The sequence below is a fragment of the Equus caballus genome, chromosome 7 (genome assembly GCF_041296265.1).
Source record: "Equus caballus isolate H_3958 breed thoroughbred chromosome 7, TB-T2T, whole genome shotgun sequence".
Lineage (NCBI taxonomy): Eukaryota > Metazoa > Chordata > Mammalia > Perissodactyla > Equidae > Equus > Equus caballus.
In genome coordinates, this window is record NC_091690.1 from 69,648,436 (window position 1) to 69,675,150 (window position 26,715).

At 55.8% G+C, this 26,715-nt stretch overlaps 2 protein-coding genes across 8 annotated transcripts in view; both read right to left on the reverse strand.

The window, feature by feature from the left end:
• Positions 1 to 11,824, reverse strand: part of MYO7A (myosin VIIA) — an 85,736-nt gene extending 73,912 nt beyond the window's left edge. For 4 of the 6 annotated variants that reach the window (XR_011440674.1, XM_070273257.1, XM_070273256.1 and 1 more), the window contains exons 1-2: positions 11,556 to 11,817; positions 9,517 to 9,579 (exon numbers count right to left, since the gene is read on the reverse strand). Coding sequence is in view for 5 of the 6 variants with exons in the window: in XM_070273257.1 (XP_070129358.1) it covers positions 9,517 to 9,534 (18 nt within the window). In the remaining variant the exon portion in view is untranslated. Of the gene's footprint in view, positions 1 to 9,516; positions 9,580 to 11,555 lie in introns of all 6 variants that reach the window. The other 2 variants (XM_023645657.2, XM_023645656.2) reach the window with 1 other exon arrangement.
• Positions 11,825 to 13,868: 2,044 nt separating this feature from the next.
• CAPN5 (calpain 5) overlaps positions 13,869 to 26,715 on the reverse strand; it is a 55,333-nt gene continuing 42,486 nt past the window's right edge. For both annotated transcript variants that reach the window (XM_001494686.6, XM_070273260.1), the window contains exons 5-13: positions 24,682 to 24,874; positions 23,736 to 23,929; positions 22,982 to 23,059; positions 21,169 to 21,364; positions 20,395 to 20,517; positions 18,984 to 19,180; positions 18,024 to 18,139; positions 17,295 to 17,431; positions 13,869 to 16,370 (exon numbers count right to left, since the gene is read on the reverse strand). In XM_001494686.6, the coding sequence (XP_001494736.2) occupies positions 16,188 to 16,370; positions 17,295 to 17,431; positions 18,024 to 18,139; positions 18,984 to 19,180; positions 20,395 to 20,517; positions 21,169 to 21,364; positions 22,982 to 23,059; positions 23,736 to 23,929; positions 24,682 to 24,874 (1,417 nt within the window). In that variant the 3' untranslated portion in view covers positions 13,869 to 16,187. The remainder of the gene's footprint in view (positions 16,371 to 17,294; positions 17,432 to 18,023; positions 18,140 to 18,983; positions 19,181 to 20,394; positions 20,518 to 21,168; positions 21,365 to 22,981; positions 23,060 to 23,735; positions 23,930 to 24,681; positions 24,875 to 26,715) is intronic.

Genomic DNA, 26,715 nt, shown 5'->3' on the forward strand with positions numbered 1-26,715 from the left:
CCCCATTTTCACAGGTGGGGAAGGTGAGCCCACCGACTTGCCAGAGGCGCCTGTGAGCAAGGACTTGTCCTGCTACTAGTCGGCAGGCCAGGCCACAAAGTCCCCCAGGCATCCCCCGCCCCGTACATCAGGCTGCTCTGCCTGCTCCGACCCCGCAAAGGCAGGAAAGCCCCTCCCCGCCCTGGTCCATCCACCATGCCTGGATGCAAAAGTCACCGCCGCCAGGGAGGGCCGCTGGGGCCAAGTTCCCGCTGGGACAGCATGCGGCTCCGGAGTGTCCCCGTGTGCGTGCACCCTGGGGCTCTGTGACCCTGCAGCCCGCCTGGCTCCTGAGAGGCAGGGAAACTGAGGCCCGAGGCGGGGTCTCCGGGGTGCGCCCACCCGCTCCCGGCCCGGGTCTCACCGGCATGACCGCGTAGGTCTTCAACGCCTGGTTCAGGCTGCGCACCAGCGCCCACTTGCCGGGCGGCCTGGCGCGCGCCCCTGGGTCGGCGGGGTCCGCGGGGTCGGCGGGGTCCGCGGGGGGCTCCATGGCGCGGAGGGTCTGGCGGCGGCCACGGCGGCCGCAGGGCTCGGGCTCCCTAATTCACCTGATCCCGCGCGCGCCGCCAGCCGGGGAACCCTAGACCCGGCCATCTGCCGCGGGCCCATGGCGACGGCGGCTTAGGTGACTCCCGCGGGCGGGAACGCGGAGGGGGCGCCCGCCCCGCCCCGGCCCCCTCCCGTCTCGGCGGGACCCCCAACACCCCAACATGGTCGGGGATTCCCGGCCGGCTTCACCCGGGCCCCTCGAGCTGCGGGCCCCGGGCACAAACGAGGCGCCTGGAACTCATCTTGACTGCGGTTTTGGAGGAAATCAGTACGTCTTCCGTGGAGAGAAACATGGGAAGGTAATGGAGTAGAACACAGTAAACTCTGTGAATTCTTAAAACTCAAGGGAAAGGTGCATCAGAGATCTTTCTAGCTCACTGGCTCCCCTGGGGAGTGAGGACATATAAAAATCTTCCTGGGGTCGCAAGACTTTGGAGGGAAACCCCTTGAAGACGCTGGCTCTGGTCCTCACCCAGCCTCTGGGGCCGGCTAGGAGGTGATGGCCAGCCTGCAGAGGAGGCCCTGAGGCCTGGGGGAGGGAGCTCCCGGGTTCTGGACAGTGAGCTACCCCTGATGGCTCAGAGCTCACCCCACAGAGGACGTCTAGCTGGGCTCCTGTGTCCTGGCAGCCACACAGGGCTGGACACCAGGCTTGGGTCCATGCTGAGCCATGAGCCACAGCGGCCACCATCCCATCCAGAGGGTGTGGAATGCCCAGGCCCTGTGATCCCCTCCCACTCCTGCCTTCTCTCCTCTCCCCACTTATCTTTCTCTTCCTCCCCTCTTGCCTCCTTCTTTCTCTTCTCTCTTCCAGGCCTCTTGTTTTTGGAATTGTCTGGAATCCTGGAAGCCCAGCTGCTCCCACAACAAACAAGCAAACTGTGGTGGGAGGTAGGGGGATGGCACAGAAAGAGACAGCCATGCCTCGCACAGGACTCGGAGCTGCCCCGCTAGCCCTCGCCACCTTCTACCCGGCCCCTGTCCCAGGCTCAGGGACCCCAGTGCTCTGCCACCCAGTCCAACACGGACTGACGGCAGGAATTCCCACCCACCTCCTGCGCCCTCAGGGCCCCTGCTTCCTGGAGGGGTCCTGCCCTCCGTCAAGCCCAGAACAAGCAACCCCCCATCCACGGGAGTCCACAGGCACGGGACTCAGACCCTCAGACAGAGGAGGTGCCGGTGGTGGGCTTCCAGCATGCTTTCATCCATCCACATAACCACCCTTCACAGGCTCAGACTAAAGCTTAGGGGACACCGTCCTCCAAGCTCCCAGTCTGGGGGTGGACAGACCTGGACACAGATAAGCATGGTACCACCAGGTAGGGGGCGGATTAGCCCTGGAGAGATGGATAGTATGGCCACTAAGAGGTTGGAACTCCAGAGGCAGACAGCTTAGGTTCAATTCTAGCTAGGCCACTCATAGGCAGTGTGACCTTGGGCAAGTACCTCACCCTCTCTGTGCCTTTGTTCCCTCATCTGTCCAATGACAGAGTAACTCATGAGGCACTCGTGAGGATTAAACAGGAGAACGTGTGTAACTCAAGGGCGTTCCAGAAGAAAGAACAGCCAAGCACAGAGAAGCAGAGGTAAGAAGGAAGCAGTGGCGAAGGAGGTCTGGTGGATGGAGAGAGGCGTGGTGGGGGAGAGTCAGCAAAGTGCTGAGAACCTGGCCCTGCCTGACCCAGACCCACGGCTCGAGCCCCTGCACCCAGGCCACCTGGAAGCTGAGGCCGAGGAATAGACCCCTTCCCTGCAGGGGGCCTGCATGCCAGGTCCGGGCGGCTAGTCTAATGGCCCCGTGACCTGCTCTGGCATCACACCACAGCCTCCCCCAGAACCAGGGCTGCCTGCTGCTCCAGCCGCATCTCCTGCTGCCCTGGCCACAGGGGATAGGGCCTCCATATCCTCACCTTTGCTTATTCTGAGCCGTGTGTCAGGAATGCTTCACCCCACTATCCTGCTCCCTGCTCCCACCCACTCACCAAGGCTCCACTGAGCCATGTGCCCTCCCTGGTCCCCACACCCTCTCCCCACTACCTTCCTTTCTGCACTCCCTTGGCACCTTATGTAGACCCATGGTGCTGCCCTCACCCCACCACACCACCCTCCAGTCCATTTCTGGCCACCCATTTTACAGATGGGGAAACTGAGGTTCAGAGGAGGGCAAAGGGACCTACTCAAGGATACATAGAAAGTTGGGACAAAAAGCTTTCAGGAAATAACTGTGCCAACTATCACCAGCAAGTGACGTCAGCAAAGATGGCAGAGTAGGGAACCCCAAGAGCCCATCCCTCTGCAGAAACACCAAAAAACGTGGCCAAAACTGTCAGAATCAACTTTGCTGGAACTCTAGAAAATAGTCAAAGGTTCACAGTAATCAACTGAACATTTAATGAAGAGAAAGGTGACTGAAACCCAACAGGAGAGCTTTGTGGTGTTTTAACCTCCCCATCCCCCCACCCCACACCCCACCCCTGCCTTGGTGGCAGTCTTGAAGATGGCAGCCTGCATCCCTGGTGTGGGTGCTTGGGGCCAGAGGGAGCAGAACAGACTTTGTTATCAAAGAATCGTGATTGTTTTAACCTGTCTGGGGGCTCTCTGACGGAATAGTACAAAGAGCTGGCCTTATTTCCCTAACTTGGAAATCCTGCAAGATGGAGAAGCAGCTATGGAGGACATTGGTCAAAAACATCCAAAGGCAAATGAACTACCCACTAGCATCTGGGGAATAAAAAAATCAGTTGCAGTAAACAATAGACATTCCAAAAAGCCTGGAGGAAAGGCAGGGGAGTGAGATGCTTCGGGGAATAAGGGCTTTGAAAAACTCCTACATATACTGGGGGATCTAGAAGACCACCTACATGCCCAGGGTTGGACGAATGTTCAGAAAAACACCCAAGGAGACCCTAAGCTCTCCCCTCTGACTGACCGTCAAGCTCCATGCAGACAGGAAGTGAAGGCTAAGGCAGAGCTGTAAATGGCCTGACTGAGCGTTGAAGGCATGCGCCGACACACAGAGCCCAGCTGCAAAGACTGAGGTTGGTGCTTTGGGGTTTTTTTGGCTCCAGGTGTTTTAGAAACTTCAGTGACCACAGGGAACAAAGAAGACAGTCTTCACAAAAATGCTTTAGAAAAGTCACTAAACAAAACCACAGCTCACAGCAAACAGCGACAACAAACCTGGGGACAGGGGAGAATCTAACTTCCAGAGTTATCATCGTTATAATATTCAAACTGTCCAATTTCAACAAAAAATTATGAGGTATGCAAAGAAACGAGAAAGTATGGCCCATTCATAGGAAAAAAAGAAATTACTAGAACCTTTCTCTGAGGAAGCTGAGATGTTGAACTTAATAGACAGAGCCTTTAATCCACTCTCTTAAACATGTTCAGGGTGCTGAAGGGAACCAGAACAGCATCTCACCAAATACAGAATGTCAATAAAGAGACAGAACTATTAAAAAGGGCCAAATAGAAATCCTGGAGGTGAAAAGTGCAATAACTGATACAAAAAATTCACTAGAGGGTGAACAGCAGATTTGAACAGGCAGAAGGAAGAATCAGAAACACTTGAAGAGGGGCCGGCCCGGTGGCACAGGGGTTAAGAGCACACATTCTGCTTCAGCAGTCTGGGGTTTGCTGGTTAAGATCCCGGGTGCGGACATGGCACTGCTTGGCACACCATGCTGTGGTAGGCGTCCCATGTATAAAGTAGAGGAAGATGGGCACAGATGTTAGCTCAGGGCCAGTCTTCCTCAGCAAAAAGAGGAGGATTGGCAGCAGATGTTTGCTCAGGGCTAATCTTCCTCAAAAAACAAAAGAAAAAAACACTTGAAGAGGTTAATTGAGGTTGTCCAGTCTGAGGAGTAGAAAGGAAAAAAGGATTAAGAAAAATGAGCAGAGGGGGGTGGCCCCATGGCCAAGTGGTTAAATTTGTGCGCTCTACTTCAGCGGCCCAGGGTTTCACCAGTTCAAATCCTGGGCACGGACATGGCACTGCTCATCAGGCCATGCTGAGGTGGCATCCCACGTGCCATAACTAGAAGGACCCACAGCTAAAAAAAAAAATACACAACTATGTGCCAGGGGGCTTTGGGGGGGGGGGGGAGGAAATGAAAAATAAAATCTTTAAAAAAGAAAAATGAGCAGAGCCTAAGAAACCTGTGGGACGAACATCAAGTGGACCAACATATGCATAATGGGAATCCCAGAAGAAGAGAGAGAAAGGGGCAGGAAGACTATTTCAAGAAACAATGGCCCAAAACTTCCTAACCTTGATGAAAAATGTAAATCTGTAAATCCAGAAAGCCCAAGAAATTCTGAGTATGATAAACTCAAAAAGAGCCACACTGAGACACATTATAATCAAACTGTTAAAAGACGAAGACAAAGCAGTGAGAGAGAAGTGACTCATTGTATACAAAGGATCTTCAATGTGATCAATAGCTGATTTCTCATCAGATACCACAGAGGCCAAGAGGCAGTGGTATGACTTATTTAAAGCATTGAAAGAAAAACAAAACAAAGCAAAACACTGTCAAAAAAAATTCTACATCTGGCCAAACTATCCTTCGAAAGTGAAAGAGACCCCTAATGTAATGGTATTAGGAGGTGAGGCATCTGGGAGGTGGTCAGGTCACATGGGTGGAGCCCTTATGAGTGGGATTTGTGCCCTTATAAAAGAGACCCCAGAAAGCTCCCTCATCCCCTTCCGCCACGTGAGGACACAGGGAACAAGGAAGTGGACCCTCAGCAGACACCCAATCTGCCTGCGCCTTGATCTTGGATTTCCCAGGCTCTAGAACTCTAAGAAATAAACTTCTGTCATTTATTTCAAAAAAGTAAATAAGTAAAAAGTGAAAGAGAAACTAAGATATTCCCAGATAAACAAAAGCTGAGGGAGTTTGTCACCAGTAGACCTGCCCTATGAGAAATGCTAAAAGTAGCCCTTCAGGCTGCAATGAAGGGGCGCTGGACAGGAACTCCCAGCCACCCGAAGAAATCAAGCACCTGGGAAAGGCAACGACAAAGGTAAATATAGAAGCCAGCATTATTGCTACTTTTGTTTGTAACTCCTCTTTTTTTCCTCTATGATTTAAAAGACAAATGCATAAAACAATAATTACAAATCTATGTCAATGGACACATAGTATCTAAAGATGTAATTTCTGACAATAACAATATAAAGGGAGAGAGATGGAGCTGTCTAGGAGCAGAGTTTTTATGTACGATTGAAGCTAAGTTGGCATTAACTCCCACTAGATTGTTCTAAATGTAAGATGTTAATTGTGAACCCTGGGCAACCCCTAGAATATAGGTATACAGAGAGGAAGTGAGAAAGAAATCAAAACAGTACACTGGGGGAAAAATCAGTTAAACACAAAAGAAGGCAGTAATAGAGGAATTGCAAGAAAAAAGATATGACATATAGAAAAACATAGCACAATGGCAGAAGTAAGTCTTTAAATGGAAATGAATTAAACTCTCCAATTAAAAGGTAGAGGTTGGCAGAATAGGTTAAAAAAAAACCCAAAAACCCATGATCCAACTAAATGCTATCTACAAGAGACTTATTTTAGATCCAAAGACACAAAATAGGTTGAAAGTGAAAGAATAGAAAAATCTGTTCCATGCAAATAGTAACCAAAAGAGAGCCGGGGGCCTATACTGATATAGGCTATATGAAATAGGTTTTAAGATAAAAATTGTTAGAAGAGACAGAGAAGGATATTGTATTTTAATAAAAGGGTCAAACCAGCTGTTACCAATAGCCCACAGTTTATCTTTAAACTTCCCTCTGCCCGTGAATCTGGGCAAAGTACATCCAGTCCCTAGTCTGGCCCCACCACGCAGCCGGAAATCGTGTCCTGCTGAAACACAGCAGCCCTCCGTGAGGTCCTTAAAGAAGTGGGTGGTGTGCACCACGCATCTCTGGGTTCTTGCAAGCACCAGCTGGCCTTGCAACCTGGGGCAAGTCCCTCCTCCTGAGACTTCAGTCCCCCATCTGTATGTGAGAAGCTACTGCAATAGCCTCAGAGCCTCCCCTGAACACTCCCCACACACCCACCCACCCAGCCACTTCAGGCAGGGCAGAAGAGCCCCATCCCCAGGCTGCCCCCTGCTCCTGGACTCCTGCTGTCACAGTTCTGCTCACACGCACCCTTGCTGTGTTTCTGAGCCACCTCCCTCTCTGGTCTAGGATCTCCTCCAGGCCAGGGAGCAGTCAATTTATCTCTGCATCCTTGGTGCCCAGCCTGGTCAGAGAAGAGACTCAGTGCCGCTTTGCTGGGTGGGTGAGTGAGAACATGGCTGGAGGAGGTGGCTGCTGGCACACTAGCAATCTCCAACCCCCCCACTCCCCCAGCCAACTTCCAAAGCCATCAACACGATGCATCTGCCCAGACTGCCACCGGGTTCCTAGGAAAGAGCCCATGCTCTGCAAATGCCACCAGACAGGGGCAGTCTGACCTCTCCTCCCTTAAGCCCTGTGCCTGCTCCTTGTGCCACACCCTGTGCCCTGCACAGCAGCCCCCTGCCAAGATCTGCTGTCCCAGCCTGCTGCCCCCTCACGAGCGTGGCTCTCTACCCTGTCTGGACCTGCCCCAGCTTACGTCTAAATTACCCTATCTGGGCTTCGGTTTCTTCACCTGTGATATGGGCACAAAGATGCCTACCTCACAGCCTCATGATGATAAAACGGGATCATGTATAGAGAGTGCCCGGCACATAGCAGGACCAATGTGGATGCTACTTTTGAAGACTTGTAACCCTCAACAAATGAATAAAGTTTTTTCACTGGTGAAGAGATTTTGATCCTTAGCTCACCTTTATGAAGGTGTTTCCTGTGCCTGGTACCCTGTGGGGGCTCAGAAAGGCTTGCATGATGGATGGGTGGATGGATGGATAGACGGATGGCTGGGTGGATGAATGAGTGGAAGGAGGGAGGCGTGAATCTCTGTCACTGATATGTCCCATATGGGGACACTCTACACGTGGGGGAAAAGCATTGTATCCTTTGAGGTCCCCTGAGATTTTTATCCCAAATAAAGTGAGGGGGAGGAAAGAATGGGGAACTCTCATACATAATATGATTTTATTAATAGTAGTCATCATGGCAGCTAACCTCTATTGAATGGTGTCCAGCATTGGGCTGAGCACGGTACATGCACTATGACATTTCATTCTCAAACATCCCTTTGAAGCAGGTACCACTGTCTGCCCTACCCCCTCAGACCAAATGAGGCTGTAATCACATCATTTGTTCATTCTGAGTGGACTGGTGCCAGGGCTGAGTAGACAGTGGGAGCAGGATGAAGGCCGTCCCCCATTTCCAGGCTCCCCAGGAGGTGCTGGGTGAGCAGGGGAAGAAGGTGGGGTGATCCGGACTGTAATGTGGGCAGGGCAGGGCAGCTCCCAAAGGCAGCAGTGGCCACGGTGAGGCCTAAGGAGAAGCCAGCCAGAAAAGGGGCGACAGAACGTTCTGGGCAGACAGCCAGGACGTGAGAGAGAACGTGGGTCTCTCAAGACAGGAAGGAGTGGCAGGATGAGGGAGGGGCACGCAGCCCCAGGAGGCAGGTGAAAGAAGCACCTTGATTGATCCCCTGTGAGGCATTTTGTCTTCACAACAGCCATCCCGGGACAGGATGGCGGAGCCCAGGTGTGTGGGCTCTGCCTGGGGCGCTGCACAGCTGGCTGGCTTCCCAGAGCTGGGACCCTTTTCAGGACCGAAGAAGTAACAGAAGTGGACTTTCCCTGCGAGGGCTGGGCAGAGCCGCATTCACCTGCAGACACCGCACCCAGCAGAGGCCGCCCACAGGGTAAGGTGGGCCGGCGCTCAGAGGGGGCAGGGGTGGGGAAGGGCTTGTCAGCCAGAGGTCTGCATCAGAGGCGCCCAAGGAAAACACCCTCGGATGGCTCTGGGGGCCCAGGCCCTCCCTCTGGAGGGCTGCGCATGCCCCCACTCTTCCAGCCCCACCTGCAGCCCCGGCCCTGGCACACAGCCAACACTCAGTGACAGCGGCTTCCTTTCCATTGGTCCTGGCCGTCTCTGATGGGCCTTTGAACAGGCACTCAGGCCAAGGGGCTCTGGAGGGGTCTCCTCCAGCCCTGGGATGGAAGACTGTTTATCCTGATACTGCCCAATGCCCACCTTCTCACATGCACACACTCACACACAAACACAGCTGCAAGACAAGGCTGCCCAGTGGCCTGTGATGGGCCCAGAGGACACAAAGCCACTGGTCAAGCCCCCACAGCACACCCCCCCGCCAGCCCAGGGGCCTGGTGCCAGGCCCAGCTGGCTCAGGGCCCACATTCCTGGCTCTGGGGACCAGGAGCTCATTAGAGCCGCAGGCTGATCACGGGGAAGGGCTGAGGGTCTGGGGCCAGCGGGGCCCTGGGAAGAAGGGGGTGGAGCACTCAGCTGGGGACAGCACCTCAGCTTCTTCCCCACATGACCCCAGGGGGCTCCGGCTCCTGCCGTGTCATCTCTCACTCACTGCTCCCCAGTTAGGCTCAAGGCCCTTCCTGGTCTGGCTTCAGTAGACCTGCCAACTTTTCTTCCCCTTCCCCAAGGGCTTTCCCACATCTCAGCCTTTGCACATACTGTTCCACTGCCTGAAATGCCTGGGGATTGAGATGTATGTAAATAAATAATTTCTACCCAGTGTGGGGAGTGCGGTGAGAAAGGTAGGTCCCCACAGATATATCAGAGGGAGGAGTTCTAGACTGGGCCTGGAAGAGTCAGGAAAAGTTTCACAGCTGGGTTTTGAAGCATAGATAGGAGTTTTCTAAAAGAAAGGATGGGAGAAGGTGTGCTATAGCTAAGCACATGAATGAGGGAATCACAGACGGGCCCGGATAAGCTCCCCAACCAGGGCTTCTGGCACAGAGAGGTGCAGGCCAGTGGGGTGCGGGAGCACTCACCTGCTGCAGGATCACCATTGTCCTTTGCCAGATGCTCCTGTGGCCTGCCTGGCCAACACGGTTCTGCGCGGGGAGATACCATGTCACACTTCTGAGCAGGCCAGCCTGCCAGCCTTGAGCCTGCCTGGGGTCTTCCCAAAGCCCCAACCCCTTTGCCCTCGGGGGCACCCTCCCCTCAGGCCATAACCGAGCCTGTGTGACCTGAGCCTCGGCCACTGTCACCAGCTCCCCTGCCCAGAGCAGCTGAGCTCTTCTCTTGGCCACTGTCATTCGGAGATTCCCAAAGGGCTCTTAGGAAGTTGCAAGTCCAGGCCCCTCCCCTGGACATACGGGCAAAGGGGCCCAGAGAGGGACCAAGACTTGCCCAAGATCACACAGCAGGACAGGGCAAGTTCAGACCTAGAACTTGGTCTCTGGCCCCCAGATCAGGGCTGCCCCAGGACTGCGAGTGATGGGGGCAGCTGGGCCCAAAAGAAGGGTCACAAGCCGAGCATGACCAGCTCATGGCACGCCCTGCCTAAAACCCTTCCAGAGCACCCACTGCCCTCAGAGTGAAGGCTTTAAGCTCCCCAGTCTGGCCCAGCACTGTGTGGCTCCTGCTGATGTCTCAGTCTTGCCTCTCACTGCTGTCTTCCTTCCCCACACCTGCGCTTGGGCCCTCCTCAGCCCTCACTATTCCGGACACGTGCCATCCCTTTTCATACTTCCCGGCCTTTGCATACACTGGCCCCTCCACCTGGAATTCTGACTGGTAAATTCCCACCAAAGCTTCATGGCTCAGTTCAGATGGTACCTCCTCCGGGAAGCCTTCCCTGACCACCCCCAGGCTGCCAAGAGCCCCAATGTTTCCCTCTATCCAGCCCTGACTATACACATTATGTTGTCTGGCTGAGGTCTGTCCGCACCTCTACCCCCAAAGTTGGGGAAGTGATCTAGGGGTTCAGCTGTCGCCTCACACAGCACAGGACCAGGCCCAGAGGTGGCTCAGGAAGGGTCTGTGGGATGGAGTGTGGTGATCCAGGGCAGCCCCAGCCCACAGGCCCTGGCATGAGGCCCCTCTGGCCCCCTCCCCGCTCCCCAGGATGAGCATCAATTTTTCACAAGGCCCATTCAGAGGCGCCGGGGCATTCGATCCTCTGCCCATGACACTGCCTGACACCTGAGCCCTGACCCCTGCCCCGGAGCTCTGGGACACAGCGGGCACACGGTGCTTCCAGAGGCCTGCACCCGGCCAGGGCTCCTGGCAGGGCTGGGAATCAGGGGACTGCCATGGGGAGCTATGTCCGAAGACGATGCCCAGCCGTCGTGCTGGCATCCTGTGCCAGCATGAGCCACCAGGGCCAGGGAACAGAACCAGGGTTTTTGTTAAAGAAAACCCAGATTTGGGGCTTTGAAGGGGTAGAAGGAGTTGGCAAAAGCTTAGAATTTAAGGGCCACACATAAGGAAAAAGCTACAAGATAGACATCTTTTTTTTCTAAAAATAGGAACTAGTCCATAGTCAAGTAAATTGCTTTTTAAATTGACAGCAAGGAGTGCAGAATTTTATTTGCATTTCTGTGCCCATGCCTGATTTCACCTCCTTCCCACAACAACCCTGGCTGTTGGGGCTTCATATTCCCATTTCACAGATGGGAAATTCGAGGAAAAGAGGCAGGAAATGACTTATCCAGGGAGAGAGAGAAAGAAAAAGATAAAGAGAGGGTTGGAGAGAGGCCAAAGAAGACAGAGACAGGGACAGAGGACTCTCTCTCTGTCACCCCAGCATGTCTGCCCCGGGCTCACCCTGGTCAGAGACACTTTGATAGACACCATGCCCTTGGCTCTTCCCTTCTCCAGGGTACAAGCCTCCATCTTTCCAGGCTCAGGACAGTTTCATTCGAGAGCTGCAGTGGCTGAGCCCCCAAAGGTGGCAGGAGGTCCAAACCCAGGAGCAAGTGGCTGTCGGGGCAGGGGCTCCAGGGTGGCCCAAGCCCATGGCCCTCCCGAAGGCCGGGAAACCCTTCTCCCAGGACCCGGGACAGCAGACACCCATCCTTACCTGGGGCCCAGCTGCCCGCTTTCAGCTGCCCACCAGCCTGGGTGCAGCTGCCACCTGCACAGAGGGCTCTGGAAGTGGGGTCACAGGTCCAGGACAATCTGCAGACACACGTCCTCTCTCCCTGTGTCTTACTTGTCTCCGGGTCTCTGGGTGCTCCACTGTGTGACTCTCCGTCTCCCTCTCAGTCTCTCCCTTTCTTTCCTACCCAGGGCAGCCAGCCGGCTGGCCAGCACTGCTGCCCTCATCTCCCCACTCCAGAGCCTTCCCCCAGGAGGCGGAGTCCGAGGGGCCTCCAAGGTCTGGGTGCCATGACATCAGCGTGGGGGGCGGGCTGTGCTGCCCAGGGCTCTGTGCGGAGCACTGGCCGCCCAGCGGGGAGGCGGGGGCGCTGGGGTCTCTCTGGGCTGTGCTGCTGACCAGCAAGGGATCCAGGCCAGGGGCCACCCGTCCTGGCCTCCGCTGCCTCCTGTCATTTGCAGTCAAACACCTGCTCTCTCAGCACCTGGGCAGGAAACCTCACTCGGATCCTGATTTGGTGACCGATTTGCTGAATCTCGGCCCCTGCCCGCCCTCCACCAAGTCCGTTTTCTGCTCTGTAAATGGCTGTTTGAGACTCTGAGAGGAAAGGACCAGGCAGGGCAGGCGGTGGCAAGCCCCACGATCCAGTCCTTTCTCCCTCATGCCAGACCACTTCCCCGAGGGCTCCCCTCAGACGTGCCCCCTAAAGCGCGGCACTTCGCCACTGCCCCCACAACCTGTTCTGGGGGTGGAGGGGCGCGGGCTGTCTGTGATGACCCGGGAAACTTTCTCAAACCAGCCAACTTGGAGCAACCCTGCCTGTCCAAGGGACACACACAAACTGAAGTGAAATGTGTGAGTTTAAAGCGGGGGCGGGGCATAAACAAGGAGTAAACAAAAGGCTGGTTGTTAGCACTGGCAAAGACAGTAACATCGAAGACTCCCGGCTGAGAGGGACCTGGCACTTCCTCGTCACAACCCTTTGCCACGGCCACCCTGGCAGCTGCCCCATCAATGCAGGCCTCTCCTGGGGCAGCTCTAGGCCTGGGTACAGGGAGGCGATCTTTAGGATCTGAGCCTCTGTAACCGGGATGTGTCCACAGGGAAGGGGATGGGGTGGGGGCCCAGCAGGGTCCAACGGCTCAAGTGCGCCACCTGCTGGGCACAGGCACGGCCGCCCCTCGGCGCCCCCAGGGGAGCGAGGCTGACCGTGCAGACTCTGCCTGGGGCTGCAGAAGGGAAGGGACAGCGCCAGGACTTGGCTTCTGCTGGACCGGGGGCTCCAGCAGACCCACAGTCCTGACCCCTGCAGGCCCCTGGCTGCTGGACCGCGCTTGGCCGGGCGGGCCCGACAGGAGTTCCTCCAAACGCTGTCCCGGCTCCTGAACTTGCCTCCCACTCCTCCGATTGCCTCTCTTTGCTGAGCCTCCCAGGGCGGCCAGGCCAGTGCTGGCAGCCCTACGCACACAGGAAAACAGGGACGCCGAGAGGACCACGGTGCCGAGGCAGAACACAGGTCTGAGCTGTGAGGGAAGGGCGTGGAGAGGCAGGGAAGTTGGGGGGATGTGGGGTGACCTCCAGATGCCGTAACAGCTACCATCTACTCAACACCCACGCTAAGTGGGTCACAGAATTCATGTCCTTTTCTCATGGTCCTATGGGGAATTCTAGGAATTGGCCTTAATTCATTTCTTTTTCCCTCACTCTCCATCTCAGCGCAATCATTGACTTTTGTCCACTCTACCTTCAAAATTTAACCCAGTTTCTCCCATCGCCACCCCTGGCTTCATGACTCGAGCCGCCAGCATCTTCCCCTCAACAGCCTCCACCCTGTTCCCCCCACATCCCCCGTGCCCCCACAGGCCCACCTCCTCTTCCTGTGCCCCCCCATTCCTCAATTCCGTTTCACCACTGCATCAGGCAGAGGCCTTCCTGACAGCTCCCAGGACTCCCACACTGCCTCACCAGGGATCCTCTGCGCGGTGGCTGTCAGGACCACGGTGTGCCTATTGGTCTTCCCCACTAGTTTGTTGACTGCCCCTGAGCAGGGACTGTGGCTGGTTGCCCACAGCCCCCGTGCCTGGGATGGTGCTTGGGACGAGTCCAGCAGAAGGAACGACTGAATGATGCTGGTGATCTCTGCTCACAGACGCATGGGACAGGCAGCAGGGCGCAGCCTCAGCCTTAACGTCCAAGTCCTACCTCATGTGTCTCTCTGACCAGAGCAGTCACCCAAGGCTGGAAACAGTCCCTCCATTGTCCCCTACCCCCAGAGGGACAGACAGACACAGGAAGGTCTTTCTGGGAATGTGGCAATGTTTATTCTGAGAACAGAACAGGTCTCTGCTCTCCTGACCCCCGGGCACCCCTGAGGGGAGCAAAGCCCAGACCGGGTGGTGTGGACGGGAGGCCCCACCCACCTGCAAATGGGGACTCAGGCCTCCATGGGCTGAAGGGTCCATCAGAACCGAGCAACTGCTCTCCCACCTGGAAGAACCCAGTCCCAGCCTGGAATAACGTCATCCTCACCTGCCCAGCCCCCAGGGCCTCCTGGGGACCAGGGATCTCCGCCCAGCCAGTAGCCAGCCTGGCCCACGCAGAGGGGCAGAAGGCAAGGGAAGTGTTGCCAAATTGGTTCTGTTGGTGGGGGCAGTGCCCAGCCCTCAGGCTGAAGCCCACACAAGTCTGCCAGTTAGTCCTGGTTTGCCCCGTAGCCCAGGTGGACACGGCTGAGCAAAGACCCAAGTGTTGGCCCCAGAGGCCCCAAGCTGGCTTATCTCACCCTTCCCTCTTCACACTGACTCAGGAGTCCCCAGTGGAAACAGACACGGAGCAGAGGTGATTACATGAGTGTATAGAGTGTGCACGCATACAGAGATACACAGAGAAAGGGTGTGGTTTTGCCCTTATCCAGCACTTGTTAGGACAGTGCTAACAAACAAGAATCGTTGGCCCCACTCGGCAGAAGGGGGAAATCGAGGCACAGGAGGTTTAAGTGACTTGCTCCTGGTCATGCGCAGAGTCCTAGCCCCAGGCACCGGTTCTCGAGGGGAAGTCCCGGCTTTCAGAAGGAATCCTCTTGTCCTCCTTGTCGTTCAGTTCCCGGCCTCTCATGTGGCCCAAGGCCAGGACACAGGAGCAGAAGTGGCCGTGGAGCGAGGAGGCAAAGTCCAGAATCCAGAACCTCCAGCCAGACACTGGACCAACGGCCAGATCTGGAGCCAAAATTCAGCTTCCCAAAAGGATTCCCAGAGGGCCACAGGCATTCCCATTCTTGAACCAGCTGTGCTTCCTCATGTCGCCTGGAGAGGGCGCAGAAGAGACCCTATGCGGGTCATGGCGCCAGCACTAGCCAAGAACGCGACTGGGGCCAGCTTACAAAACACTCACTACAAAACGCCCTCTTCCTCCCCCGCCTCCAGGCTGCCTCTGAGACGCTGGGACATCCCCTCATCCCTCCCCCAGTGGAGTCGCAATAAAAGCAGAGACCACAGGAGTTGGAGTTTAAGGAGGAAAAAGGGCTCAGACTTTCAGCCTGCCTTAAAAACCCCTGGTTAAAATTGAGTTTTAAAACAGAAAGAATATAAAACGTTGAGGACTAAAAGTAACATTTTGGTCCTGGCAGCAAGAGGCCTGTGGCCTCTCTGGCTGCATCTTGGGGGGAATGTTGGTGGAGGGGCCTCTGGTCAGGCGATGGATTTACCCATCTCTCACCAAGCCCAATGGGTCTCGCAGTAGAAGGGGGTCCCCATGCCGCCCCCCCAACCCCCTCACCCACTCCTTCTGGCCTCAGGGCAGTGGAGGCAGGAAGAGGCCCTTCTTCTCCACACTGTCACCACCTCTCCAGGGACCTTACCCCAGGGGCTGGGAGGCAACCAGAGCCTGGAATGAGAGGGTAGCCGCAGCCCCTCCTGGCACCTGGGCACCTGCCTTTGAGAGGACCTGAGAGCAGAGGCGAGGCCCAGGACGGAGCCCGGATCTCCGGGGGCTGTGGGGGTTGGGGGGGCCCAGCTCCTGCCAGGGGCTCACAGGCATCATTTACTCATTTGGCAAATCTCTGCTGAATAAATAAATGGATGGGATGAGAGAATGAACGGATGTCACCTGTCTATCTCCCAGATTCCAGCCTGAGCAGGAACCCAGCAAGAGCCAAGAGTCCTTTCAAGGTGGTTGGAAAACCAGGTGTAGGTGACAGAGAAAGCAAGGTCTGGGACATGGGAGCAGGCCCAGGACACGAGGGGCAAGAGTGGGGCTGGGGGACTTGGCAGTTGGTGTGTAAACAAGTGACATCTTCTTGGCACTCCGTCGGCAGACAGCAGGGCCTTGGGAAAATGTTTTCAACGGATAAGAGTCCCTTAGTGGTGGTGACAGGTGGGGTAAGGAGGGCTATTTTGAATCTCAGGGAAGAAGACTCCTCCATAAGAAGGGGATGCCTTGGGGTCTTGGGGACACTGAGGCCCAGAGAGGGGCAGAGACCTCCCCAGGTCACACAGCAAGTCAGTGGAAAAGTTGGGAAAAGGACCCCAGTGTCCTGGCTCCCAGGCTAGTCCCTGGCCTGGTTGGGGACATGCAGGTGGTGGTGAGAGCTGTGGGGGCCAGGTAGGCGGGCAGGAGTCAGATAGCCCTAAGGGAGGCACTGCTCAGTACGCGCACAGCAATTGTGCCTGGCAGGTCACTGGACTGCCCGTTGTTGCGGTCCTGGAGGCGGAGGGTGTGCAGGGCCTGGAGGTCGTCCGGGTCAGCCTTCAGGCACACCTGGCCCAGGAACTCGTCCTTCAGGACTCGGTGGTTCCAGATCTGGGGGGAGACAGAGATCATGGGGTGCATCTCCAAGACCAGGAGCACAGGTTTGTGGGGTGCTGGCAGCAGTGGCAGGGCCTTGGATCCCCTTCTGCAGGGCAAGCCCGGCTGAGGAAGAGGAGACTGGCACTGCCTCGGGCTCCCCAGGACCTCGAGCCAGACTATGCCCCTTCTGGAGCCTCGGGCTTGCTCCCAGCTGTCAAAGCCCCCTTCACATATAAAGCTAAATCTATTATTACTAGCTCTGCTACTGACCTTGGGTGACCTTGGACACATGATACACCCTCTGCCTGGTTTCCTCATCTGTAATATGAGGGTTGGATCAACGGCCTCTAAGGGCCCTTCTAGCCCTGACATCTACAGGTCTGTGATTTGATCTAGTGGGACCCAGTGGCTCCCCCGGGGCACCCAAGTATTTGTTTACAGATGGTTCTCACCCAGAGACACGGTGGCCTGGGCCTGGGGGACAGAGGGCTTCCTGCTAATGAGCTCAGAATTGTTGTCACTGGCCACCTTAGCCTGAGAGGGGAGGTCCCCTGTTCTCAGGAAACAGCCACCTGCACCATACGCCGTCTCAGTGCCACTTTTGCAGGTAAACCCACCGACGCGGGATTTAAGGAACAGTTCCAAAGGCTTTGGGGCAAGGTTGGCAGAGATGACCACTGTCACTGACCAGAAGACTGACCCTGGTGGGGTCAGAATCACACCGGCTAATCCGCTCACCCCACAGAGGGGAGGCAGGGGCACCAGGAGGCACAGGCAAGAGAATTCCCAAGGCCACAAGTGTCAGGGACAGAGTGGGAACCAGAACCCAGCATTCCTGGGTCCCCACCAAGGCTCTGTCACCCTGGGCTCTGCCCCTCTGAGTGGGGAGGCATCAGGCTGGGGGCCCAGAAGGGGCCCCAGGACAGGTGGGCTCACCTGGATGGTGATGGACTGGCCCGGCTTCTTGCGATAGAAGATGCCTTTCACATTGTACTCGGGCTTCGAGGTGCCTTTCTGCACAGCCGAGCGGACTTTGTCCCCCTCACACTTGATGATCACATAAGAGTTTGGCTCTGGAGAGACGGAGTGGGCGATGGGGTTAGGGTGGGGGCTGGGGCAGGGCGCAGACGGGACAAACATCTGGGAAGTGAGATCCCCTACCTGGAGCAGAAGCCTGAGCTCACATATTCAGCAGAAGGGAGACCAGAGTCTGGCCCGCTTCCTGACTTCCAGAGACAGCAGGGACACCCTGGCAATCTCTGGCCTCCAGGCCTTCACCCATGCTCTTCCCCTGCCCAGAACACCTTTCTCTCCTATTCCACGTCACCAGGCTTCATACCTTAACACCTCCTCAGCCTGCAGAAGGCCACCCCCTCCAGGAAGCCACCCCCCCCAGCCCTCCCTCCCGGCTGCCTGTCCTGGGTCTAACTGCCCCACCACACTGGAAGCCACCCAAGAGCCGGGGGCAGAGCTGCTTCCTCTCTCTGCACACAGTTTCATTCCAGGGCTGGGCCCAGAGTGGATGGAGGTCAGGCAAGAGTTGCTCACTCAATGAGCAAGACAGGAGAGCTCTGGAGGCTGGGTGTCCGTGGCTGGGGACAGGGGAGAGGGCCCGGGGTGACCTCCCCGGGGAGGAGGGCCAGGGCTTTCCCAGGGCAAGCTCACCTGACGGGGACTCCTTGAGACCAGCAGCCGCCAGGACGTGCACCTGGGTCACCTGCTGGGGGTAGCCGCACAGGGAGCTCCAGCAGGAGCGGGGAGGCTCGTCCAGGCGCAGCTCCCTGGGACAGGGCAGAGGGGAAAGACAGAGAGGGGCCAGGGAGATGGAAGGTGAGGGGGTTCAAGAAGTGGGGAGGGGGAGTGGAGCAGTGTTTAGTCCAGACATTGCTCATCCTGGGCAAACTCCCAACAGCTTCCTGCTGCTCCATCCCCACCCAAGGGGGCCCCATCCTCCCCGACAGGAACAGCAATTTACTGAGCACCTCCTGTGGGCCAAGCCTCTGCTGGCAGTTACAGGTATTGTTTCTAATCCTCACAAAGCCCTGGGAGGCAGGTATTATTATGCCCACTTTACAGATTAGGGAGCATGAGGCTCGCCAGGGAGCAGTGGAGTCTAGACTAGCAGGACTGAGGTACCCTGATCCCACCACAAAAGCTGCCTCCCGGCCTGGGATGTGGGCAGGGAGCACGGAACCTGGGCTACCTCCCAAGGTGGGAGGGCAGTGTGGGACCCACAGGGTCTGCACCCCAGCAGAGCCAGGGATGACTTCAGCAGTCCCCCTAGCCCGACTCTACTGTCCCCCGACCTCCATCCCCAGCTCTGATCCATAAAATGGAGGGGTCAGACCTCCCATTCAGGGTTTGGAAAGAGCAAATGAGATGAGGGAAAGCTTCTTCGTAAACTGTGAAGTAGTGTGCACATGTGAGAAGCTGTTCCTTTATGTGGCCAACAGAGCCTGGGACAGGGGAGCGGGGGAAGGGAGAGGAAGGAGACGGCATTGGGTCAGCCCAGGGAGGCGGGAGGCCTGGGCCCCACGCCTTGGGATGACACTGAACAGCGCCGAGCTGCAGATGCAGGTCAGCCTGGTGTGGACCTCAGCCCTAGCAGCCCTGGGCCCCGCGCACCGGCAGCTGGAGGGCACATCAGTGAAGATTCGGAGCAGGAACTCGCCGGTGTGGCCTGGCTCAAAGGTGGTGGGGATGATGACGTAGCGGCCCTCGGGCTGCTCTGTCCGCAGGAAGACGCTGCGCGAGTTGATGTAGATGGAGCTGGCGGCCCTGTGCTGCAGGCTGTGCATGCGGTACTGGCGGTTCTCCTCCACCTGCAGGGGAGGGAGGGGCCAGGTCACCCAGGGCCGCCCCCAGCTCCACCCCGCCCCATCCCACATCCCACATCTCTCCCTCGCAGCTGTGAACAGAGGGACAGAATCCACTTACATGAAGTGCCCAGAACAGGCAAACCTACAGAGACAGAAGTAGATGTGCGTCTGCAGGGCCGGGGGCAGGAAGGCGGATGGGACTGGGTGGTGATGGCTAAAGGGTGTGGGGTTTCTTTTTGGGGCGATGTTCTAAAACTGATTAAGGTGAAGGCTGCACAACTCCATGAATACGCTAAAAGTCATTGTATGCTTTCAATGAGTGAATCGTACAGTATGTGAATCATATCTCAATACAGCTGTTAAAAGGAGGGGGGCGCAATAGGAATCCCCCTGATGACAATGTCCATGGGCTTCTGACCATCACAACAGAATCAATTATTACTGTCTGCACCGGTCACAGCTCGTGCCCATGAAACGACATGGCCAGCTGCCAGGACATGCTAGACCTTTCCAGAAACAAATGCCACGACAAGCTGTAGTCACATCCGGGAAGCTCACAACACATCAAAGTCACAACACGTCAGCACACAATGAGTGACCAACACGACACGAGCAGCTCTTATGACACAGTGGGAGCACATCAAATGCCAGGGACTCGACTCAGACCACGTGCCTCGCACATTCACGCGATTTCACTGGGTTCTCGGTGTCTGGCAGGTCCTTGGTGTCCCACTACGCTGAGTGTCATCACGCACCAGGCATCACAACACGCAGAGGGCCGCGGGGCCCAGGCCTGGGGAGTGGCCAGCAGGAAGCCTGCCTGGCTCTGCCCAGGACGCCTCTCCCCAGCGCCCAGGACAGCCTCTAACTCAGGGGGGACGGAGCCCTGAGGGAGGAGAGGCAGGGGCCTCCCAGAGCCCGGCCCCAAACCCCAGCAATCCTCCCCTTTGCCACCCACCAAATAGCCTGTGGGGCTGGGGCAGGAAGAAATCAGGCAGAGAGCTCCCACGGGAGTCAACCCAGGGTGGGCTGGGCCCTCTGTGGGTATTCCAAACAGGACCCATGCCACATGCTCGTGGTGTCAGCCAACGTGGCCAGGGTGGCGGAGTGATGTTGGTGACCAAGGTGTTCTAGAATGTTCTCCTCCAGGCCCAGGCGGCCCAAACTCCAGATCCCTTGCTCTCCTCACCCCGAGCAGGGGTCCCAGCTGACCTCACCTGGTAGATGTCAAAGCCAATGGCCAGATTTTCACCCTTGCCGCCCCGGCGGGTGGACTGTTTCGGCCGCTGCTGGATGCAGATCAACACTTCATCTTCTGGCTTCTTGACGTCAAAAATGTACTACAGGTTCGGCCGAGGAAGAGAAACACCACAGTGAGACCATGCTACTGGCTCCCAGAAGCTGGGCCCAGAGCCGGGCCCCAGCTCAGCTGTGTGAGCCTGCGCAAGCCACATCACCTCTCTGAGCCTCCATCCCTCACCTGTAGGATGGGCCTACAATGCCCACCTTGCATCAGGGTGGGAGGACTCAAGGAGATCACGGATGCTCAGCTCAGAGCCTGCACACAGTTGGTGCTCAATAAAGGCACACCAAGAGTGAAGACTAAGCAGTTGCCGGGGTTGTGACCGAGGAGGCTGCAGGGGAGAGGTCCCTGCATGGGAGCCCACCTGGCCACATTCCCCAGAAGCAGCAGCGTTGTGTGTGTGGAAACAAGGGGCCGGAGCCCCTGGCTCATCCTCTAAATGTCCCTGTAACTCTGGACAAGGCACTCACGAGTGCTCAGAGCCTCAGGTTTCACATTTTTAGCTTCTGCGGGTCAGACTGTGAGAGTGGGGCCATGTGACCACCCAGACGTGCCCATCGCAGCCCCACTGTACAGACAGGTGTGCTGAGGCCCATGGAGGGACATGTGCCTGAGGTCACGCAGGAGTCCACGGCAGGACAGCGGCCAGGGCCCCCGCAGCTGCTCAAGGGTCCCCGAGAACGCCCACCTGCGGGTTCTGGAAGAAGGTGTCCTTGTGGTTGATGCAGCCCCCACTGCGGTTCTGATGCGGGTCCTCGTGGTGCGTCCAGGCGCCGTGCAGCCGGGCCTCCTCCCACGTCTTGTGGATGCTCAGGTAAGATGTGTTGATCAGGCGACACTTGATGATGTCGGTGAAGTATTGGCACAGGTCCTTGAAGGTCATCCTGGGCGCGGCAAGGGGCTGAGCTGGGCAGATCCCCCCCACCCCTCCAGCTGCCCTCCCACTTGCCCCGCGTGCTCTGAACCACGGCCCACACAGGAGCGAGCGTGGACATGGCGTCACTGGGACCCTTCACGTTTCTTTTGGCCTCAGTTTCCTGATTTGTAAAATGGGGATGAACCTAACAACAGCTGCCTATCTCAGAGTTAGTGTAGGAACTAAGTGAGGCGAGAAAAGCACATAGCACAACTTCCGGCAGAAAGAAGGAGCTGGAAAAGGCTGGCTGTTACAATTATTAATAGTATGAATAACTGATGTGTACAGTCCTATAGTTTATAGAGCATGCCTCCATCCATTATCTTCCATAGCTGTTGTGAGGCCTGAATAAGCTGGGGGTAGGAACCCCTCGGTGAGCATGCTGCAGTGGCCAGGATGTCACTGAACACACCTCCAAGAGCCTGGGGATGGGGGTGCTCACTCCCTTCAAGGGTACTCATACATGAGAACATGCACGCAGATGCACCAGGTGTGAACACATATGAGAAGGCCTTAGGAAGAAGCCCTTTCCACTGACGTGGGTTTCCTAGTGCCAGGTTTTAATCTGACTGACCCCTGAGGCAGACTGGACAAAGTGGATCTCGTCCACAGGAGCCCAGACCAGAGGGCCTGCAGGGCCTCTTGCAGTGGCTCCCCTGACACTTGCAGGAGGGGTCCTCACTAGGGTGCCAGGATCATTGCCATCTGCCTCTGAGCCGGCCTGGTGCTCTCACAATGTCCACCGCACATGGGGCACCCCGTATCCATCCAGGAAATGGGTGATTCTCCAAATCAAGTGTCCTGCTGAAGAATGACACTGAGCCTGGCCCAAGTCGGGACTGAATGCAGGGTGAATGAATGCAGGAGTGAACGAATGCAGGCTGAATGAATGCAGGAGTGAATGAACGCAGGAGCGAATGAATGAATGCAGGCTGAATGAATGCGGGAGTGAACGAATTCAGGAGAGAATGGATGTAGGAGTGAATAAATGCAGGCTGCACGAATGAATGAATGAACGCAAGAATCATTATTAGGCTCCTTAAGCAAGGCTATCGCCATTTTCCCAGCCCACCCCCGACCCGTGTGCCTCCTAAGCTCCCCTCACATCCCCAGCCTCGCTCTTCCCAAACCCAGGCATGCTCTCTTGTCTCTGAGTGGGGCTCTCTCCTTGCCCACCAGGGGCTCCTCAGCACCCCAAGTCTCAGCTTAGGGGCTAGCTCCTCCGTGAGGCCTCTCCTCTCCCCTACCTGCTCTAGACAATCAGGCTGCCAGCATGCACCTGTCCTCTGGTCAATCCCCCACCTGCTGGCATCCTGGCCCCCTTGCCGAGGGCTCAGCCTGGGTGCCAGAGCAGTCCAGGGTACCCTAAAGTGGGCATGGGGACTGTGGGAATAAAAGGGCCCATTACTGCCCAACTCATCTTATAGAGGAGGAAACAGGCTCAGAGAGATGGCGTGACTTGTCCAAGGGCACACAGCAAGGTGACGGTGGGGCCTTTGCTAGCGCCCTGGCTCCTGCCCCACCAGCCAGTTCTCCCTGCCAACCCACAGGAGGCTCCTTCCCCAGCCTGCGGAAGCACACTCACCAGAACTCGCCGTCGTCCTGCACTGTCATGCCCATCTTCTCCCGCTCACTCTTGCTGACTTGCTGCCACTCCTCTGAGCTGGCATGTGAGCACGGAAGAGGGATGAGGGAGGGGTACGAGAGGAGGGACCCCCCAGGACCACCCTGGCAAGGAAGAGGAGGCACGAGGGGCAGCTCGGCACCAAGCCCATCAGTGTGGGTATGGCTAGGGGTACCGAGGCCCAGGGCCAGCCCCTCTACGAGAAGCCCTATCTGCTCACTCCCGCAGGCAACCGTGGCTGCCACCACACCAGGGGCCCAGAGGTCTGGGAGCAAAGCTGCAGGTTGGGGGGCAAGCAAGGGACGACCCTCCATGAGGGGGCTCCGTCACTGGGGACTGGACTCTGCTCCTCTCCTCGCCTCACCAGGGCCAGGAGCCAAGCACAGAGCAGTCACCCCCATCCTCAGCCCTGGTGGCCTCCCTGCCTGCTTTCCTCCCCACTCACTCGCCAGACTGGTCTCTACGGCCCTGCAGGAATCAGCTCATCCCCACCTCCAGGCCTTGGCCCATGCTGAGTCCATCCCCCTACACCCACTCCAAAGGAAGCGTCCTCCTAAGGTCACCCTCCCCCAAATCCTTCAAGGCCCAGCCCCAGTGCCACCTCCTCCAGGAAGCCCACCCCTGTCCTCACCTGAGCCATCAAACCAGGGGCCGTCCCCCTGGGGTCTGCCCTGTGCCTCCTCCCTTCCCCCACCCTCTGTTCCCTGGGCCTCACGTGTCGCTCCAGGGCCCATTCCACTCCCGCTCGCCCCAGGGGTTGCGCAGGCGGATCATGTCCAGCTTCTCCGACTTGAACAAGGTCAGCAGGCCGTGGCCCAGGCGCACCTTGCGCACATCGGTGATGGCGTATGCGTGGCCCTTCACCAGGCCGCATGCCAGGCGGGCCTCCATGTCCTCCGCTGTCACTGCCTGCAGGAGGACACCATTGGCGGGAGGCAGCACTGGGTCAGGCTACAGGACGGGGCGGGAATGGCGGCCCTGCACTAAGGGGCGAGCGGGCTCCTGTGTGGTTAGGGCCCGAGCCTGGGGGGCACAGCCTTCACGGGGCGCTCTGGGAGCAGCAGTGTGGGGCCGAGGAAGAGACTGCAGTATGGTCTATGGTTGGTCCCGTGACGGGGGTTGGAGTCAACTGGAACAATTTTGCAAGCCATGGTGGGAATATTTACACCACAGAAGTCAGCAAATGCTGCAAATCAGGGCCTTTTCTTTTTCCAGAGAGCAGTTTATCAATGTGTCACTGGGTCAGCCAACCCTGGGTTCAAATTCTGCCTTCACTGAGCCCCAGCTTTCCCACCCGGAATAAGATGATCCTCTTAAAGCGCCCAGCCGGTGCCAGCAGGCAGGGGGGCTCCCTCCCCTCTTCTGGTCACCTTCTAGCCTCAGACCTTGACGGAGGGACCCTCAGAGGCATCCACACCCATCAGCACAGCATGAGAGGCCCGGGAGAGGGAGATGTGGGTCGGACAGTGTGGGCAAGGCTTTCCTAGCGTGTGAGGGAGTGCGGGACGCCTGTGGGTGGGCTGCCCAGCACAGAGGGGGCTGCACCCTCCAACTGCTCCCTCCTCTCATGAGGCTGAGGGTTTGTTAAAGAGCCCCCACCTCCTGCCCCGTGGGGTCGGTGTCGGGGAGGGGCAGCCTCTGGGGCCCGGCTCTGCGCTCACCTTGATGGAGGCGCTGATGAGGCCTCCTCGGCTGTGCACCTTCAACACACGCTCAAAGAGCTCGTTCCTCTTGGCCTCGTCATGGGCGAAGCCCCCCTCTGTCAGGTCGATGGGCTCGGAAACGCCACCTGTGAAGTCCACCAGCGCATCTGCTGTGTTGCCTCCATCAAGGGCCTGGTAACAGCCCGCCAGCCTGGGGAGCAATATGGAAAGAATTCCCAGTTCCTGTTCCCCTGCTGGTCTAAATCCTTTACCATATGGGAAGATTTTTTTTTTTAATTAAGATTATGATAGATTACAGCCTTGCGAGATTTCAGTTGTACATTATTGTTAATCTTGTTGTGAGTACACCACTTGCCCCTTTGTGCCCTCCCCGCACCCCCCCTTTTCCCTGGTAACCACCGATCAGTTCTCCTTGTCTATATGTTATCTTCCACCTATGAGTGGAGTCATATAGAGTTAGTCTTTCTCTGTCTGGCTTATTTCGCTCAACATAATACCCTTGAGGTCCATCCATGTTGCTGCGAATGGACCAATTTTGTCCTTTTTTATGGCTGAGTAGTATTCCATTGTGTATATATACCATATCTTCTTTATCCAATCATCAGTTTCTGGGCATTTAGGTTGGTTCCACGTCTTGGCTATTGTAAATAATGCTGCAATGAACATAGGGGTGCAAAGGACTCTTGGGATTTCTGATTTCAGGTTCTTAGGATAGATACCCAGTAGTGGGATGGCTGGGTCATAAGGTATTTCTATTTTTAACTTTTTGAGACATCTCCATACTGTTTTCCATAGTGGCTGCACTAGTTTGCATTCCCACCAACAGTGTATGAGGGTTCCTTTTTCTCCACAACCTCTCCAACATTTGTCGCTCTTGGTTTTGGATGTTTTTGCCAATCTAACGGGTGTAAGGTGATATCTTAGTGTAGTTTTGATTTGCATTTCCCTGATGATTAGTGATGATGAACATCTTTTCATGTGTCTATTGGCCATACTTATATCTTCTTTGGAGAAATGTCTGTTCATGTCCTCTGCCCATTTTTTGATCGGGTTGTTTGTTTTTTTGTTGTTAAGCCGTGTGAGTTCTTTGTATATTATGGAGATTAACCCTTTGTCGCATAAGTGGCTTGTAAATATTTTTTCCCAATTAGTGGGCTGTTTTTTTGTTTCAGTCCTGTTTTCCCTTGCCTTGAAGAAGCTCTTTAGTCTGATGAAATCCCATTTGTTTATTTTTTCTATTGTTTCCCTCAACTGAGGAGTTATAGTGTCCGAAAAGATTCTTTTGAAACTGATGTCAAAGAGTGTACTGCCTATATTTTCTTCTAGAAGACTTATTGTTTCAGGCCTAATCTTTAGGTCTTTGATCCATTTTGAGTTTATTTTGGTGTGTGGTGAAAAAGAATGGTCAATTTTCAATCTTTTGCATGTGGCTGTCCAGTTTTCCCAGCACCATTTGTTAAAGAGACTTTCTTTTCTCCAATGCAGGCCCTCCACTCCTTTGTCAAAGATTAGCTGTCCACAGATGTGTGGTTTTATCTCTGGGCTTTCAATTCTGTTCCATTGATCTGTGGACCTGTTTTTGTACCAGTACCATGCTGTTTTGATCACTGTAGCTTTGTAGTATGTTTTGAAACGGGGATTGTGATGCCTCCAGCTTTGTTTTTCTTACTCAGGATTGCTTTAGCAATTTGCGGTCTTTTGTTGCCCCATATGAATTTTTGGATTCTTTGTTCAATTTCTGTAAAGAATGTTATTGGGATTCTGATTGGGATGGCGTTGAATCTGTAGATTGCTTTAGATAGTATGGACATTTTAACTATGTTTATTCTTCCAATCCATGTGCATGGAATGTCTTTCCATCTCTTTATGTTGTCGTCAATTTCTTTCAAGAAAGTCTTGTAGTTTTCATTGTATAAATCCTTCACTTCCTTGGTTAAATTTATCCCAAGGTATTTTATTCTTTTTGTCGTGATTGTGAATGGGATTGAGTTCTTGAGTTCTTTTTCTGTTAGTTCATTGTTAGTGTATAGA